The 17,617-nt window shown below is 46.4% G+C and overlaps 8 protein-coding genes across 8 annotated transcripts; 1 reads left to right on the top strand and 7 right to left on the bottom strand.

Annotated features, from left to right (window-relative positions):
• Positions 1-129: 129 nt before the first annotated feature.
• Positions 130-1,881, bottom strand: C8R40DRAFT_1059247 (uncharacterized protein; the record flags this gene model as incomplete). Its single annotated transcript, XM_046225249.1, has 8 exons — positions 130-348; positions 405-620; positions 676-941; positions 997-1,068; positions 1,121-1,210; positions 1,265-1,378; positions 1,431-1,571; positions 1,611-1,881. 8 exons carry the CDS (start codon positions 1,879-1,881, stop codon positions 130-132), a joined length of 1,389 nt encoding a protein of 462 aa, XP_046080601.1.
• On the bottom strand, positions 1,690-4,048 carry C8R40DRAFT_736950 (uncharacterized protein). The gene is made up of 6 exons (XM_046236046.1): positions 4,038-4,048; positions 2,431-3,984; positions 2,295-2,378; positions 2,138-2,242; positions 2,059-2,087; positions 1,690-1,981 (listed from the first exon to the last, which is right to left on the bottom strand). Exons 2-6 carry the CDS (start codon positions 3,687-3,689, stop codon positions 1,893-1,895), a joined length of 1,566 nt encoding a protein of 521 aa, XP_046080600.1. The 5' UTR covers positions 3,690-3,984; positions 4,038-4,048; the 3' UTR covers positions 1,690-1,892.
• C8R40DRAFT_737263 (prion-inhibition and propagation-domain-containing protein) lies at positions 4,041-6,445 on the bottom strand. Its single transcript, XM_046236047.1, has 2 exons — positions 5,685-6,445; positions 4,041-5,630 (listed from the first exon to the last, which is right to left on the bottom strand). The coding sequence occupies exons 1-2, from the start codon at positions 6,100-6,102 to the stop codon at positions 4,255-4,257; spliced, it is 1,794 nt and encodes a 597-aa protein (XP_046080599.1). The 5' UTR covers positions 6,103-6,445; the 3' UTR covers positions 4,041-4,254.
• Positions 6,038-8,004, bottom strand: C8R40DRAFT_736386 (Alpha/Beta hydrolase protein). Its single transcript, XM_046236039.1, has 9 exons — positions 7,772-8,004; positions 7,655-7,718; positions 7,465-7,595; positions 7,255-7,403; positions 7,162-7,196; positions 7,044-7,114; positions 6,921-6,986; positions 6,542-6,866; positions 6,038-6,483 (listed from the first exon to the last, which is right to left on the bottom strand). Exons 1-9 carry the CDS (start codon positions 7,799-7,801, stop codon positions 6,416-6,418), a joined length of 939 nt encoding a protein of 312 aa, XP_046080598.1. The 5' UTR covers positions 7,802-8,004; the 3' UTR covers positions 6,038-6,415.
• Positions 8,005-8,043: 39 nt separating this feature from the next.
• On the bottom strand, positions 8,044-11,694 carry C8R40DRAFT_736374 (fungal-specific transcription factor domain-containing protein). The gene is made up of 12 exons (XM_046236038.1): positions 11,159-11,694; positions 11,053-11,105; positions 10,993-11,000; positions 10,775-10,895; positions 10,382-10,724; positions 10,299-10,323; positions 10,133-10,246; positions 9,565-10,079; positions 9,251-9,514; positions 9,133-9,190; positions 8,782-9,074; positions 8,044-8,730 (listed from the first exon to the last, which is right to left on the bottom strand). Exons 1-12 carry the CDS (start codon positions 11,462-11,464, stop codon positions 8,287-8,289), a joined length of 2,544 nt encoding a protein of 847 aa, XP_046080597.1. The 5' UTR covers positions 11,465-11,694; the 3' UTR covers positions 8,044-8,286.
• C8R40DRAFT_736401 (glycoside hydrolase family 5 protein) lies at positions 11,225-14,577 on the bottom strand. Its single transcript, XM_046236040.1, has 13 exons — positions 14,206-14,577; positions 14,102-14,144; positions 13,780-14,044; positions 13,708-13,727; positions 13,492-13,654; positions 13,357-13,444; positions 13,038-13,300; positions 12,871-12,981; positions 12,758-12,819; positions 12,633-12,702; positions 12,428-12,579; positions 12,280-12,375; positions 11,225-12,229 (listed from the first exon to the last, which is right to left on the bottom strand). Exons 1-13 carry the CDS (start codon positions 14,507-14,509, stop codon positions 11,554-11,556), a joined length of 2,313 nt encoding a protein of 770 aa, XP_046080596.1. The 5' UTR covers positions 14,510-14,577; the 3' UTR covers positions 11,225-11,553.
• Position 14,578: 1 nt separating this feature from the next.
• Positions 14,579-16,189, top strand: C8R40DRAFT_736763 (uncharacterized protein). The gene is made up of 5 exons (XM_046236045.1): positions 14,579-14,940; positions 15,005-15,656; positions 15,706-15,983; positions 16,038-16,085; positions 16,138-16,189. The coding sequence occupies exons 1-4, from the start codon at positions 14,651-14,653 to the stop codon at positions 16,057-16,059; spliced, it is 1,242 nt and encodes a 413-aa protein (XP_046080595.1). The 5' UTR covers positions 14,579-14,650; the 3' UTR covers positions 16,060-16,085; positions 16,138-16,189.
• A 77-nt stretch (positions 16,190-16,266) lies between these two features.
• On the bottom strand, positions 16,267-17,004 carry C8R40DRAFT_1074023 (uncharacterized protein; the record flags this gene model as incomplete). The annotated part of the gene is made up of 2 exons (XM_046226662.1): positions 16,267-16,880; positions 16,947-17,004. 2 exons carry the CDS (start codon positions 17,002-17,004, stop codon positions 16,267-16,269), a joined length of 672 nt encoding a protein of 223 aa, XP_046080594.1.
• Between the last annotated feature and the right edge of the window lie 613 nt (positions 17,005-17,617).

The raw sequence follows: 17,617 nt of genomic DNA, 5'->3' as shown, positions 1-17,617 counted from the left end.
TCTGTCCAGGTTCACAAACAACGGTTCTTATCTCTCTTCTGCCTACGCAGTCGGCAATTCTCTAGTAGTTACATTAAATAGATAATTTTGTCGCCACAGATGGCGTAAGTAGAGTAATAGTACATGTTATTACTTGCGTAAGAAAAGAATAGAGGTAAACAAGATCCCAGTCAACGCTCCAACAACTCCGACAACTGTCCAACGAGTATATTCCTCAAAATGTTTCTGGAGTATATTCACTGGTGATTCCAATACTCCGAAAAACGAATAAAGCACGATTCCAACAACGAAGCTGATAATAGAGTATGCTAAAAGAGTAAGAGGCAGAGATAGAATCACGATGCGTCTCTATTGTTCACATTAGAAGGGATAATCCACAATCAAGGAAAATGGCTTAAACATACCGAATGTAACGTGAGACCTTCACCGCCAAAACGAATCCACGGTTCTACATTCGACGAAAAGCACTCCATATCAGTTTTGTAGCGAAAAAGAGCGATCACGCTGAAAACTATGGAGAAAGTAGCAAGTATAACCGCGACGAGTCCTGGAATGCGCGCGGCGTTGTCCAGCCCTGGCAAAGAAAGGAAAGTCACTGATGCACTCAAGATGATTGCAGCCTTCATAGAGGTGTTCAATCGGTAAGTCCAATAGGAGCACGGAAAGTTAACTAACCACAAGGCAAGCACAACCACCAAGCAAGAATATAGGACCGGCACTACGTGGGCCAAAAAGACCACTTTCTTCATCCAGGCGATAGAATGACGACGTATTCGATTGAGGGAGAAATAGGGACGGAACACCAAGGAATACAATGAAGACCACGATATCCAGAATACTGCGCTGAAATCCTGACTGGCGAGGACGATCTGCTCTTCCTCTATTGCCGATGTCTTGCGGCAGCGCTTTATTGGGTCGGAAGTTTGTTTGACGCCATCGGGCTGATTAACATACATGAAACGATCCAAAAATGACTGGCGTGCAAAGGATACTTACCTACACGCATTAAAACACGAGAGACTAATCGAGTGTGAAGCACGGCTTGAATCCCTGAATCACCGTTGGAATCTGACTCTTTTGGTCAATCGTGACTTGATAAAATCAACAATGAATGACCTACCTCCGAAAGAGCGCAAAATATTGTTCAGCTCCTGGCACTCGGCTTGATTGAAGGGCGGAGAGAGATCTCTTTGCGAAGGTAGTAAACGGTCTGGAAAAAGTACCAATGGACATCGATATATTGAGGAAGTTGAGGATATCTTACCAGTCCAACACCACGTTAAGATATCCATGGCATCAGTTCGAGCATTATGTGGGAGTGTGACATGCGCTGGGTGGTCTTCCATAAATGCCCAATACCGATATTCCATGTCCAGAGCTACAAGAACAGATTAGATATATACCACACGTAAGAGTGAAATAGGACTCACAATCATCAACTGCCTTGCCTGTTGGATGTCTCCTGGCACTCCCGTCGCCTTGAGCATCCCATATAGGGTCGGTCGTCACCAATCGTTTCTTATGATCTACCCAGTATCTTACAGGAACAAATTCCTTTGTCTTTCCTAGACCTCTTTTCTTCCTCGTAGTCTTGCCATCTGTAAAATTACCTTCTCTCAACCACAGTTCAAATCCGGGAGGAGTCCCAGCGCCATCATGCAGCCTACGATGTTCCAGATACGCCGTGACAGCATCCAACTTTGTTATACTCCGAAGGTCAATGTCAGTCGTAACGCGAAGAGTTGGATGAGAATAATATATCGTAGAGTCAGGAAGAGCATATTCGATCCAGCCAAGGTGGTGTAAGCGGGGCATAGACGAATGTGAAGGCGTCGGCTTGGTTGAAGGCCATGGTATTGATGATGAAGTGCTGCTTGGCATTTCGGAAACATTTAGATGGGCAGTCGTAGGCTGAGGAGAGTTGACGTGAAGGTAGGAGGTTTGAGGTGCTGTGTGTGGGCCGAGAAGAGGTCGTGTTTCGCTAGTGAATACGTTTGTCAGTTTCTTGATAGAGCCGGCAATGATAATGAATTGTTTACTCAGTCTCATGAAACATACCGCCAGAAACAGAATCGTCGTTTGCTTCCCTTGAGGATTGATGAGTTGGAATGGTACGCTGACGGTTTTAGGTAAATACCTGGTGAAAATGTCTTCATGATGTACTATCGGGAACACCACAACGTTTGGCACGGTTTGCGTAGTCAAGACTGAGGTTTGATTTTGGGTTGCAGTAATGTCGGGTCTGTAGGATATATTAAGTATTGTATGAACATGGCGATAGATAGTGTGTGTACTCAGACACTACTGAAGGTCCCGTTGTACCAATTGTCGAAGGGTGTATAGACGGTACTGGATCTGCGAACGGATCTTGTATGGTTCTACACATGAAAAGTTGGACTTTGGCTAGCCGAGTCGCTGAAATAAACTCACTGTGCACTACTGTCAGCACGTTTTCTGCCAACAGCGTCCTGATTATGCTGCGCATCTGATTGGTTAGCCCAGATTTCCTCGACAGACCCTGCGTCGTAAGGAACGATCGCAATCCCTGAGCTCTTCGTTTGAGGTTTTTCCGAGACGAATTCTGTAGTGTGATGAACTGAGGCTTCAGTAGCAGTTCCGGGGGTTGGAATTGGCTCGATATCCGCATCGCGTCGCTTCGGTGGGATAGGTATCGGATTACTCGCAGGCATTGTAACGGGAGGGAGTTGAGCCGGCATATCACCCGTAATCTCTGGCACTGGCATTTGAACAATTTCGTTTTCGCGTTGTAGGTCAGCAGGTATAATATCACCGGGAGCAGAATTTGGGAAATTTGGCTTTTCTTCCGTACTAACTTGACTTGTATTATGTACGGGCATTTCCGAGAACGCATAGAACACGTTCGCATTCTCGGTATCCGCAGGTCCATGAGGACGTGGTGTGGTCTGATCCGACTGCATTCCTTCCGGAGTCGGTTCCTCAGTTGAGATTACGCCCATCGTATTCTCGATGATAGCCCTATGCAGGGATGCTGAATCTGACAAATTTTGCGATGAAGGATGAGCAGGTATCTCGAAGTATGACGGAGCTGTTTCGAGAACGGGAGCAGGCGATAATTCAGGAGCAGGAGCAAAACCTACTGGCGCGGGCGCTTCCCGAGTCTCGTTTGGATCGGACTCTCTGATTGATTCTACGGTGTGAGCTCGCAAAGACATTTCGTCCGGTTCCTCTGTCAGGATATGGGGTTCATCCGCAGACCCAAGGATTGTCGGTCCTCCAGCTTCGCTCCTACTAGACTCTACTGTTTCCGCCGGAGTTCCAGGGTCGGTGGACGTTGTGACAACTTGTGTGAGAGGAGTAGGACCCACTTTGGACTCTCGGAGCTCCTCGCGGATCTCGTCCGCAGTGGCAGCAGCCTCTCTGGCTGGTGACTCTGCGATCGGACTGGGCATCATAATTGCTGAGGGAGGGGAAATTGGAGGGATCGTGGGGGCCGTAGTGTCGACACTGGGACGACTTGCAGAACTTATGTCGGAATCTGAGGTAGCAACTGAGGAGGAGCGCGCTCTACCGGTAGTTCCCTGGGATGGTTTTGGTGAAGAGGAGACCCCAGGTGTATTGGGACGACTTAGCGTAAGTATAGACGATGTCCTACGCATTGCCGTCCCCATCCGTGAACGAAGCGACTTTGGCGGAGTAGTATTGGACATTTCGAAGGACAAAAAGGCAAGTGAATACGAGGTTTATGTTAATGAGTGCAGAGAGACTTGTCTACTTATCCACTATCCGCAATAACTGGCAGGTTGGTTGAAGGCAGGAAACCATCTGCGATGCTGCGAGGCAATGTGTCGTTTAGAGTGCCCACGTTCATATTATGCTATCATGAAGGTGCAGTCTTGATGCTTATTCCTATACAAGCGCAGCCAGTGACTCCAATGTTGACAAGAACCGGGTTCGGTCCTTCGGTAATCAATGAGCTGTACTAAGAAAAACGTGCAAACCAGCCTGCAGTTCTATGAAATAAAACGATTAAACAGAGTTTTGCTGATTAGACGTGCCTGCGTGTGTTTACGACGTGTTAATCTGGCCTCCATAGCTGTATCGGCGTAGTGGTAGTAGTACGATGCCACGAACAAAGGGCGAGCTAGTGTGGCGCTTACATATCATTTTACAATATCTTATATTTTCCCCTATTTTCCACCCTGTCTCCGACCATCTACTTGCAAGCTGAGAATTAGTATGATACAAGTGTTTGTTCAACGTTTAACATGGAAATTATCTGAACGTCTGGGATATAGTTTCCAGAGGTATTACGACCTCTGAATAAAACTTTGCAGCCAACTCGTTATCAGCTGTCATGAAGCCTTGACTCTGCTTAAGACACCATAACACGACGTCTCGATATCCTGACCCGATTTTGAATGCCAACTGCCTTTCGGCTATCTTGACCATTTCTTCCCTCAAATTCATCGCCTGTGGCTCCAGAAAGGCGGGGCTCTGCTCTGTAGGACGTCTCTTCAGTCTCTCCTGGTAAATTGTAAGCAGGGGTGTCCACAATGCTATTTCAGCCAACATCAAACCAAAAGAATAGACATCGTATGCCATACGATATTTCTTCCTATCTCTTTGATTACCTTGGTACTCCGGATGACGGTAAATAGATTGAGCAAGATCCATATTGATCAGGTCGATACTGGCTTCTGTGTACCGTCTGGAGTATTCGAAGCCAAAAATTAGTGGTGAATCGGTCAAGAGATATTGGCGGTCCCCACGCCTAATGAAGACAATGTTATCACTCCGTATGCTTTTATGAAGCCATTGGCTTCCAAACAAACGAGACAGGACTCTGGCGATAGAACTTGCTAGTTGTATTCGGTGCTCTAGGGGTGGCCGGACCGCAGGATCGCGAATGAAGTGAAGCAATGTGCGAAGCTGGACAGATGACTGGATCTGACGAACGGTTCCGTCGCCTGGGAGCGGTAAGGGTATATTGTAAACAAGACACCAGCAAGAATCCTCGAGATCGTGCCAGTATCCCAAGCACAAAGGAAGACTTTGTCGGTCTTGACGGGAACAATTTAATAAGTGGATAAGAGCTTTGATTCGGACACGCAATAACTCGCGATGTTCTGCTGAAAGCTCAGCAGGATAACGTTTTTTCTCGATGAGAACCAAACTTGATGGATGCTCCAAATTTCGATAACGAGCAAGGCATCGCGCGACCTCGGGAAAGTTGTTTGGAAGATCAAAATCGGCCTTCTGCATCACCGCGATTGAGCGGCTACTATTAACAACCTGAGCAGAATCCGCGAAGTCTACAGTCTGGTCACCCAATGATAGCCCAGTGGGAAGTTCATCTGCTACCACTATCGCCTTGCGCGTGGCCATGTCGAAAATCCCTTCGCACTCATAATATCCTTCGGTGACATCTTGCACCAAGCGCAGGCTTCCAATGTCTTCAACCCTCGACAGCATGTCAAGTTGGACTCTATCCCAGTCCCGGAGCAAGGTGAGTTGTTGGGATTCTTTGAGCAGGTTGTTTAAGCTATCTGTGAATCCTCGAATTTCGAGGATGAGTGCCTCAAACTGGGACTGGGAGGAGATTGCCCATCGGAGGCGACTTGTCATAGAAGCAGAGTTGTCTTCACGACCTGTGCTTTTCCCTGAATGCCTTGTTTTAGAAGAAGTAGGCGATAATAGTGTACCAGACCTAACACGATCAAGTTTGGCGATACCCCTCCATGCCTCTTTGATTCGAAAGAATGATGCGGTCCTCTGAGCCTCCGAAGTGCCGAAGTTTTCCGGGATTTTGTCCAACTCGTCTACTAACATTAATCCATACTTCTCCCGCAATTTGGCGCTATCCTGAAAAAGCATCGTCAACCTTTTTAGTAAATCAAGAACGACATCCTCAAATGGTTGAAATTGAAGGGGGAGGTACCCTCGATCCAAGCCAGAATTTCTGCCCCAAAGCTGTAGTCGGACATATTCCACCTTTAATCTCAAAACCAACTTCTCGGCACTGTCTGGAAACGCAAGAGCTTTTCGAAATATCTTGTAAGCATCCATCGCCATAGAGAACATTTGCGCGGCGAAACTAATGGCAGAAATCGGGTCCGCCATGGATAGAAAGAAAGCTAAGCACGATTAATTTGCACAGCAGGACTTGTCACGATCCGAACAAGGCATCCCTCAGAGTCATTTGTAATTTGTATGTATGCCCCCACTCATATCTAATCATATCTTATCTTATCACGTCAGCGACCAAGGCCCGCTAGATAAGTTCAGGATGTCCTCCCCCTGCGAGAACCGCTCAGAACTCCGTCTTCGCATCTTTTGCAACAAGATTACACTTGATCGCAGAATTGTTTCTGAGCGAGCACCGAGGGCCTGCCTGGGGGCTCAGTGTCGTCATGTGTTTAGGTGACACATAAATTTATGTGTTCAGTTTTTCCAGAAAGGTGCGCACTGTTGACCAGTAACCTGACCGCGTCCATGTATCCGCTGAAGGCCATGTAATGAATTACATGTGTTGAATATAATGATTCAGAATGACACTCACCATGAGTTCCTCCAGCTATGCTCTTAAACATATCGTTACCACAATTCGGATGCGTTTCCTCTCCTTCCGACCCAGATCTCTTCACATCCGTTCCCTCACCGCGCATCCCCGCTAGCTCCCAAAGTTTTAGCATGTGCCATTCGGGAACCACCTCGTCCTCCTTTCCGGATAGCATTAATATTGGAATGTGTTTGGGTATCTTCAATATCCGTTTATACGACTCCCATCTCTGGTGAATGATGAACGTCAAATGTCGAATGCCAGGGATTTCTTTGGCAACAAGAGGTATAGAAAGGAATGTGTTCTCAACAATGAGTCCAGAGATCTAGTCAGAAATTTGCGTCAGTCAATCATTGTCATACATGTAGACTATGAGTGCCTTGTCGGGATTCCGACCAGCAAGGTCTATAGCTACTGCACCACCGAGTGAATGTCCGTGTAAAACCTAAGGGTAAGCAAATAAACAGCCCGAAGAGGGAAGATTACTGCTCGAGAAACTTACGATACGTGATTTGGAAAGTTCAGCGTCGGCGAGAACATACTCGAGTGCTGCTTGGGAGTCTCTTCGAAGCCCTAAACATACTTTAATGCAAAGGCAGAAGGAGTGGCACACGACGCACCCTTTTCAGACGGTTTCCCAGATGAATGTCCATATCTGGCAGAGGATATAAATTGGACAAAATAGAAAGAAGGAACGTCGGCATTAATATCACCCTCGATAAGACACCACTAAGACGTCACATCCAAGTCGAAGAAATCGTTTTGCACTGGATAAATGGAGCCAGGCATGATAACCATTGCCATGAAACATGATAATGATTGCACGAGGAACGACAGAGGGTGTTACGGTACGGATAGACAGCTAGAAAGTGGATGTCATGAATGAGGAACGAGAATTTGGTTTCATGGTGGGTCAATCTCACTCGCAGATCAGGCAAACTTGTGCGCGATCTATCGTGCGACGCGCGCAAAAGATAGCATTTAAGAGTAACTTTGTCGGAAGTGATTAATGTTACATCTTCGACTCCTGGATTGTCAAGGGACAGATTGAAAGCTGTGTGATGCAAGCCGTTGAGTTGGATTCGGAGATTTTGAGGGAGGAAATTGCTGCACTTCTCTCATCTTCGGAGTCGAACGCAGATGGATATATGCAGAGTCTTTGTCCGTATATAAGAACCTTTTGGTAGTTCAGCAATGTACCTGAGTCACGGAGCATTGGTCACACCATACCTTCCCAAGTACATCGAATAAGCTGGGCATAAGCTTAGAGAGCCCTAAATTTCGGTATCCTAGGGGAAAGAAAGTATGACTTGGCTGGAAGGAATGTGTATTTGCACGTGGCAGAGCTCCAGCGGGCGGTCGCGTGTTTTGTAGTTCAAGCGAGCTACTTTAGAGAGTGCTTCAAGGCTCAAGCTTGAAATCTCCGAATGGTAACAGATGAAGCTCATGCCATTTTGGCGCCAGGGCGCTTCAACGTTTGTAAAAAATACATGACAGAAATTGGTACGATACGTCATACATGGAGTGCCAGGTACAAGAACAGGATTACAAGAGAAAAGTCAGAGCAACGAAGTCGAACATAATGAACGACTAGGGCTTAAAGTTACTTTAATTTATTTGAATCCACATATGGATCCTGCAGCTCAACTATCCAAAGCCGTTCAAAATGCCCAGCTATTCCAGCCTTGCTCCAAGTGTTTGCTCAAATCATTCTGTCACATTTCCATCTTCGCTATTAAGGCCACTCAAAAAGCCCAACCATTCCCGCCTTGCTCCAAGTGGTTGCTTAGATCGTTCTGTAACAACGTGGCGATATCGGTTTGAAAATTATTCCAGTCCATTGGCACGGAATTTGGTCCATTTTCGCTGGTAGGGAGGTATGTCGGTGGAAGAACATTAATACCTTGTGCTGGATGTCCGGGATGGTACCCATTCGGTGCTGGAGTAGAGGCGGAAGTTGGAGAAGGTATAGGAGGTTGTGGCAAGCTACTACCTGGTTCCATTTTTTGATCCATACTGGCAGCGGTTGCAAGGGAGTATAGCATATGGGTATCGTGAGTTTGTTTGGTGTTTTGAACGGATGAGGTGGATTCAGAACGGGTCCGACTGGCGCCGGTAGGAGGGAGCTCCACGTCTCGACGATTTAGTAAGCCACTGAGATCGGAGGCAGGTGTAACGGGCGAGCTTTGCTACTCAGTCGAGTGAATTCGTGTTCAAAAGGTTACTGGTATGTAACATACCTCCTGCTGTTGCTTAGCCTTTTCTTCAAATGCCTCCATACTTTTGTGCCTGTACATTCCTTCTCTTTGATCTGCGATGAGGTCTTCTTCTGCTGCTCGTCCGAGCCCTTCAACTCCGCGGTTGCGTTGTCCGTCGAGCGACATCGAATCAGGAGGTCCTAACTCTGCAGCTGTTTTAGTCAGGGCTGTATGCCATTGCGAGCCCATTTGCGGCCATATAACAGCTATGTCTGCAATCATATCAAGTGCATTCTGTATTGCAGCTTCAGTGTAGGGATACAGACTTAGACAAACTCCAAAAGTAGATAGTACTTTAGTACAAGCTGACAGGGCAAAGGGAATTCGACTCACGCCATTTCCATTTTCTCAGGTACGCCAACACAGACCCAGCCATGAATAGTGAAAATCCCTATTCAGTGAAGTATTCTTGACATTCTGAACAGGATTTCGACATATGAGATGAACTCACCATCATCGGCGTACACCCTCTCGAAAAAGGTCTGGTGGGTACCCAGCTTTTCACAAGTTCAATAGCTTTGAACGCATGTGCAAACATGTCATGCACCATCGTTTCCCAGAAATGTGCCGGGGGAGGTTGAGACTGGCCATCATTAAAGGCAGTTCGAATAGAGGAAGACTGGCCGTTTTGCACATCATGCGCCAACATAGGGAGATAAGACCGCCTCATGACGATGTGGGCAAGGTGCATGAAGAGGAAGATTCCCCTAAAACCCTGTATGACAGTTCAAGTATGATAAGATTAATAAACAGTGTAAAACCCACCATATCTAAGTTCTTTGACTGATATGCCAAGAGATTGCTCATACTCCAGGTTTGGCGAGGACCGAGAGATGCTTCCCAAGCCTCGAGTTCCTTGATGATTATATAATCACTTTCTGGATGCCAAGGTGCAAGATTGGCGGAGGGAGGCGCAGGAGTACCGGGTGGTTGTGACCGCACCAGTGCACTCCTAGCCACTCGTGCCCATATTTCTGCTATTGTGATAAGATTACCATACAAGGAACGCTCGCAAGGTTCATTAAGATTCGGGTTAGCTGGGGATCCTGGCGAGGGTGGGTGCGACTGGGACTGCAACTGGGGATCAATCTGGGGTGCATTGAAGGGAGCTTGATGTAATGAACGCGGCCTCGCTTCGGCGTTGGTGCCAGGGAGAACGGTAGCAGGGCCTTGGTACCCAAAAGAGAAATAATCTTCGTCCAAAGGTAGGGGTATAGTAACCTGGTCCAGATCAAAAGCAACTGGCCGGCCGCAGCCCGAGCTCAGAAGATTGTCGCTCACTGTAAATATTTTGATAAATTACGAAATTGAAAATAGAGATAGATGGACTTACTGAAGATCACCCACCAGGTTCGACGAGATACTTCGGCACTAATTACTGCTTCTACACTTGCATCGGGACCCAAATTATAAGATGATTCTTGAGATAGCTTGAGGATGGATGCCACTGAAAAGGGTAAGTGAGGATGACCATAATGGTTGCTACTGTGGACTCTTACTGCGAGCAGCAACTCCCAGATAAATCTTTCAACCAACAAAGTAAAGTTTAGAGATGCTTTAAACACAGAGTCGAGTAACACACCCAAGAACGATCTCGGTACCCACTACCCCAATTCCAGATACTACACAAAAAGAACGCTTGTGCTCTGTCGAGTGTCGCAGCTCCGGCCAGCTCCTCGCCAGCGAGCTTCTGAGCTTGACGAGCAAAGACATCAGCGGCAGCGGCTCCGGATCCGTACCGTTCAATCAACCGGGGGGAAAATCGTGCTGAGATGGAGAGCATAGAGAGAAGAAGAAATGTGCTGATAGATTGCGGGGCAGTGATCAGTGTATGCATGAACGTTGGCTTGTGAAGGAAACCAAGTTGAAAGTATGTAGTGAAAAACCACTCGCAGGCATCGACGAGTCCATCTTGAGGAGGTAGACTGTAATTTGAATCAGAAGTTGAGGGGATGGCAGATTCAGCATAACGCACAGGTCCTCGTGTGCAACAGGCGAGATTGGCTGGTCATTAGGGATTGATCCCAATGTCGAAGGGACTGTTTGTTGACAACAAGAGCAGATGCCATTAACGACAGCGTGGACTTGAGGGAAAGCTAACAAACTGTGCCAGTTCAGCAAGACATTCGATTAAGTAAAGCGAGGCACACATACCAATCAGCAAGTAGAGTTACATAGATGGAAGCAACAGACGTGGAACGCTGGATATATCATCTATTAGTAAGGAGTTTTCTGTGAAAAGAAACAACATACTGATCAGCAGAAATGTCTCGTCGCTGTCGCTTGCGACGTTGAGCCGGGCGAGGCTTAAAGAAGGATCAACCAAAGAAGGAAAAGCAAGACCTGGTATTAAACTTACTGCCCTGTCGATGGCGCTCATGCCTCGAGGTAAGAACTCGCACTCATTTGGCACTCCAGCATCAATACAACCTCTACAAAGGCCCCCATCTCTCTCCTCCTTCACGCATTTGGCTCTAAGCCTTCGACATCGCCTGCAAGCTACACTCGACCTTTTTTGCTTCGGTGGAGGTTGTAAAAGTTGATCCGGGGGAGGGGCCGTCGACGAAGGATCGAGCATTCCGCCGCTAGTGAAATGGACGAGATGAAGGCAAAGAAAAAGGCAGGCACGGCCATTCAACATAGCCGGTGGCACACATTTTCCCATTACTGAAACATTAGTTCCAAGTCCTAAGTACCTGCTGATAGTACCTACGATAGTATTTTCAGAGCTAATGAACAGTCTTAAGAGTGTATCTATAGTATAAGCTCCACCCTCCGCAAAAGCTGCTCCCCAATTCCAGACATTCCCAGCAGCAACGCAGAAAACAATACGACTAAAGCACAGACACCCATACCAAAGTCACTCCAGATGTCGTTGACCTCGAACAACAGCGGCCTACTTCTAAAGCCCTCTAATGCAGCCAATTTTACCCGGACCTCGTGTATGCTTCCAGGCTGCGTGTTTTTCGCAACAATGAACAAAGTCTGTCTCGCTTCATCGTAGACATACGAGTCGTCTTCGTCGAGTCCTGAAACGACAACAGACCTCCCATGTGTAATCAAGGAAGGTAAGAAGATTTCCGTTTCTAGAGCCTTGACTTCTGGATGAGATCGTGATGGCTCGGTCACAGTCGGCGCCCAATTAATAGCTTTTGAATAATTCGTGTGGGTGTCGGGATTGCACCACCTAAACATGAAAGATCCTGAAGTAACTTCATACTCAAATTTCAATGGTATCCCCGCTGTTTTGGCAGGATATGGGCGCACTACCGCAGAAAGAATCCGGCCACCGTTATCCAATGATGCGGAAGATTGTTCATGGTATAACAATTCCCGGGGAAGAGCCCGACTTCGACTAAACCAAGAGAAATTCTCTCCGTTCCAGTCATCCCCCGCAAGGTCGGTATTATGTGGATTGTAATTCCATAAGCTGGGGTGAAATGAGCACATTCGAAACATGCGCTTCAGAATTCAACTCACGTGAAACCGACCATTGCCCTCTCCAGTCCCACTAACATCGCGTCCATCATTTTCGCCTGCCACGTAAAATCATCGGTTTGAAACGCTTCCCCATTGCTATGGATTTGGAAAATGTTAGAAGAGGTAAGGCGAGTCGAGAATAACTCACTTCATATCCATAGGTATACCGCACTCCCCAATGATGACGGGCGTTTCACCGAGCACTTGGTAGGCCTCCTGGACAATATTACGTATCTGTAACGCAAAATTGTCTCTAGCGCCTTTATGACCCCAGTAGAAAGCTTTGAGGGGGAACATCCCCTGAAGAAGATAATCAGGTCATTGAGGGCACAGATGATACGTGGAACACATACCCTTGAAAGTCCTTGTACATTGACCGTGAAATTGCCAAATGCTTTTGTGAAGAGCGCGTTGAGGTCGTACCTATAGAACGTTAATCTTTATAATGATCTCAGGAACACAAGGCTCAAGCACGTACCAATGAGGTGCATAGACTATGTTAGGTGGCTGGTGACCTTTAGTGAAAGACGGCGGGCAAAACTAATTGCACCAATTCGGTCAAAATTCAATTATAGGTCATAGATAACACACCTCGTTGGGAATCATCTCTAGAAAGACTATCTTGTCGGGGGACGAAGCTCTTCGCATACGCTCTGCCCATTTATTCAGGAATGGGTAGTAAAAATCTGTGTACCAGTCGATCTAATCACAAGGGCACGTCAACGTTTATAGAACATTGTACAAAGATAGGAAAACACCTTCTTCCCATTCGTAGGGTGTTTTCCAAAATAGCTTTCTCTTAATACAATTGCTTCGTTCTTATTCTTATCCCAACCCCATACACCATGCATCTCCCATAAGCATTGTCCCTTCGTCGGTCCGTTTTCTCTCCAGACTTTGCGCTTATCTACATTAAGCACAACGTGCCCAGTTTTACGCGTAGGCATAGGAAAAGATCGCGTCCATACGGCGACCTCAGTTGGCCGACCAGCTCCGAGTTGGAAAGACTCCAGAGCAGATGCTAGACATGAGTGGATTAGTATCCTAAGATTTAAGGAAAGACGCAGGACTGCTTACGAACGGCGGAAAGATGAAGATCGGTGTTATAATCAAAGTAATGTAGAGATGGAATTTCTACATATCCACGGTGTGGTTCATTCATCATCTGACAAAATCAAGACTCGAATGATTTGCATTGGAAGGGCGAATTACCTCAAACCCAACAACTCCTTCGAGGTCACCAACAGCTTTGACCACCATTTCGCTCATGTCAAGGTAAGCATCTTGAAGGAATTGTTGAACGGAAATAGGGTCTCCATGTTTGCCCTTTGTCAATAATTTGGGCGCAAACGCATCTCCAGCCCAAAAACATGTTCTGAGAGTAGTCTTGTAAGCGCATTGAGTGTGATACGTGGAGTATACGCTTACGCCATAGTCGCGGCGGCTAGCTGACGAAAATACTCAATTCGGATGGCAGTTTATGAAATAATGCACTCTCACCTTTTGATACCCACACGGCCATAATCCTCTTTCTTCTTCGAGGTGTCCTCCTCCTCGAACACCTTTCAGCCACGCCGCTCCTGTAGATTCTAGTTCATGCAGGTCAAACCCAACAGTCTCCAGAGTCCAAGCAGGTGCCCCAGAACCACCCGAGTATCGAGACCATACGTCCTGATGAAGAGAAACAAATGCAATTATTCCGTACTGCGGAAGTAAAGTTAGAAGATTCCGGATATATTCAAGATATTCAGTGTCATAGATGCCTCTAGAAGAGGGAATTGTTATCCGAGCTGGAAAACAGCAGTCTGACAAGCAAGCTCACGGGCCAGCATGCTCTACAGCTTCCCAAGTCACCAAAAACCTTACTGTAAGTAGGTATATCAATCCCCGTAGTTTCAGTGAAGCGTAATTATGAGCGCTACGCACTAAAAGTCAGTCCCCATCTTCTGAGCCTGGCAAAATGCTCCGGAGCATCTTCAAGGGGAAACGGCCTGCCAATAAATGTGACCGTCTCTGCCTCAGAAGGAAAGGTGTCATTGTTGTGGTTCGAAGAAGACTTTGATGATCCTGAGAGATTTACACCCCGCAGCCCGCATACACGTCCGTAATTATCAATGAAATGTCTGCCAGAAACTCGAATTTTTCCTCCAAGTGCATCCTGCGACCAGTCGTGCCCGTACGATTTGGAGGAACCAGGTAAATAAGAAGCAGTAAGAGAAGGATGGCTCATAACTTTGTAGGTGGCCGTTCCAGGTATGTGAGGAGTACGCGCCTTTTACGTGAATTGTTCGATTAAGCGCTTAGCGCTTATTGCCTGCTCCAACTTCAAAGTTTACAGCAAAGCCATAGCTTAGGAGAAAAAGAGCATTCAATGGCTCGCCATGCTACAAGACGAAAACGAAATTTATCGAGGAACATTCCAGGACTCCCGAACGAGCTGATTGTGATGATTTTCAATACCTGTCTTACTTCCGACCGTGCTGTTCTTCTACGAGTATCGAAGCATTTTCACGAGCTGGGGCTCCGCTCACTTTACCACTCAATCTGGATCACGAAAATCTACGCTCTCGAAAGCCTGCATAGAACGTTGGTTGACGCGAATGCGGGCTACGCAAAGCTAATACGAGTCTTTGAAGTGATAATAGTCAAATCAGATCAATTGTAAGTTTCTTCAAAAGTTGCTCGTTCTCTTCGCTGTTAAATCCTAATCTTTTATCCCACGTAGCCCAACGTTTGTGTCACCGGATACCAATTCCTTACAAGACATTTTATTTCAACTAAAAAATGTCGAAAAAGTGCAGGTCTACGCACCAACACTTATCACTAAGGATTTTGGCATGGCAAAAGGTCATTTCTCGATATCCAAGATTCTATTTCCCCAATGCCTTACCTCCTTTACCTTGGGCATTTCTTGGCCCGACATTCTTTCCAACACTTTTGAGGTCCTTCTTTCACAGCTTGCGTCCTTGGAACTCCTTTTCATAGAATGTGTTGGACATTTTTGCGCACAATATAGCATTAACGTAAAAGCAAATCTTCCGAATTTAACGACCTATAAGGGTCCTTCTATCCTTCTGCAATCCCTCGCGCAAGGGTCCAAAAGACTCTCTTCACTCGTCCTCGAAGTATTCGTGCATTCTCCTTTCCCTGGCGGCCCTCTTACCACCGATATGATATCGGAAGATCCGACGTTGCAACACTTGAAGAAATTTGGTTCCAGGGATGTGAGTGGTGGTAAACGAGATGCCGTTGCATTATCTTTTTTGAAGATTATTTGCGATTCGCCCGCAGCAGCAAATGCCGCTTTGAAATTCCTACCCCAAGTCGAACACCTTTCATTGTTGTGTACGTCCGTGAAATGGATAACTCCAGAAAGGGCGAGTCGTTTGCCTTGCAATCTAGGATATGATGCTGATTATTTTGTAGCTGCCGACTGATCCTTGGCACGGCGATTTCGATTTGGACTTCCTCTCCGAGGCTTCGTCATTGCGCAGGTTCAGCCTGTCCTTTGTCCATTCCAAACAATCTTTGCCTTGGGATCTTGCCGTGATTGCAGAGTTTTTGGGAAATTTGAACTCAGGATTGTTGGGAGTCCATATCTGTAAGATTCGCGTTCGTAACTTCGACCATATCTTAAATTGCCCGCCTTACGTAGACGGGGCCACATATCGAAGATCATGCAGTACAATCGAAGGTGAAGCAAGGTAATAAGCTGACATATGTGCAACTATTCTCAGCATTAATGAAACCTCGATTAGCTGGTCGCGCGTTCTTGTTTGACTCTTAACCTAAGGCCTTGATATTTGGTATGCCTTGCATGTTTTCACTCGTATGATTGTTGACTCAACAACAAAGTAGATATAAAAAAGAAACACTATATGTACTACTACAAACGAGGCTCCAATAGTATTAGTACGCTCAACCATATATTCTTGTCATTTCTTTTATCCTATCCCATAATGTTTATTCTTGACCATTCCGCCACCGTCAGATGGAAGGAGATCCATCTTTATCTTCGTCTGTAGAGTGGTCCGATATCATGCGCAGATTCGATTTACCACGGAATGCCTCCAAAGTCCATCCGATAACGTACGCAGCAATCTCCAGAGAGAAGATCACCCAAAACGCGATCTGAATACCGCTGGGCACCAACGTTCCAGAGTCGGCTACCATATTCCACTCGTCAATCCCAGTCTTCATCCCTGCGTAAAGTAAGCCGGCCACAAAAATACCATACCAGGCGTGAAGATGTCTCAAAGGACTTTTCCTAGCCTTGATCGTCGGGAATGCGCTATGAGTCTTCGAATGTTCTGTGTGCGTGTAGTGAGCAGCAATGCCGAATATGGCTTCTACCCAAAGCAAGATGACGACGGAGAGACCCAAGTCGTGGTGTGGATCTTTTTTTGGGCCTACGAACTGTGTACCGTGGCCTCCACTAGCGACAGCGACGGTGCTCAGCGTGAAGAAAATGACTGTGAATACAACAGTCAGAGTCTGGAGGACGACATGGGCCTTGAACCACCAGGCACGCGAGCGAAAGTAGCGCGCGACGAGGATGGCAGCTGGGGCAGTAATGAGTGTGGCCATCGATGCGAAGACCGCTGTCAAAAAAACACAGCAAATGTATTCTGGTAAGTAAACGTTTTGTTCATGAACATCATACATACCATGGGCGATGATCAATGTATCATGGTAATCGAAACCTTGACCTTTGGCGTCAGGCATGTCGATATGAGGGGATATTGGGTGTATGTAAAATGCAAAGGGTCTTTTATTAACTAACCATGCCCATTGTCGTGCTTTCATACGTACAGTCATGGGACGAATCTTTCAAATAAAGCTAACCTTTTTGCTTTCTTGCATGAACGCTCCTGCCAGCTCCTGCCGAATAATCAACGGATGAAGTGCAGAGAAGTCGTCCTGCAGTTTGGGGACCAATTGTGATGAACCCTTGCAAATAGATAAAGCTGCTTCTATCGTGTACACACATTTGGTAGGCCCAATCTCCCTTAGAAATCTGGGATAGTATTAATTTGGCGGGTTCTACTTGCAGCGAAGAAGGTGATAATCAAAGGTGAGCTTGAGGATATCTGATATTCTCTCATCTTATCTGATTACAATTTACAACTTGGACAGAACTTATCTATCAGAAAATATCCTGAGAGGAATCTTTCATATCGAGTAATCGATAACAAGGTTGATAAGGCAAGCCACATACGATTGCCTAAATATACAACGTTCACATGTGTTGGGGTGTCACTCTTTCACGTCGCGAAGTCATTGCATTGCTTCTCCGGTTCCGTTTTTCAATCCCCTCTCTGTCTATTCAGATCCTTCG

The sequence above is a fragment of the Lentinula edodes genome, assembly GCF_021015755.1.
Source record: "Lentinula edodes strain Le(Bin) 0899 ss11 chromosome Unknown C8R40scaffold_54, whole genome shotgun sequence".
NCBI lineage: Eukaryota > Fungi > Basidiomycota > Agaricomycetes > Agaricales > Omphalotaceae > Lentinula > Lentinula edodes.
The sequence above is the reverse complement of the archived record's forward strand: the minus strand, read 5'-3'. Positions and strand labels throughout refer to the sequence as shown.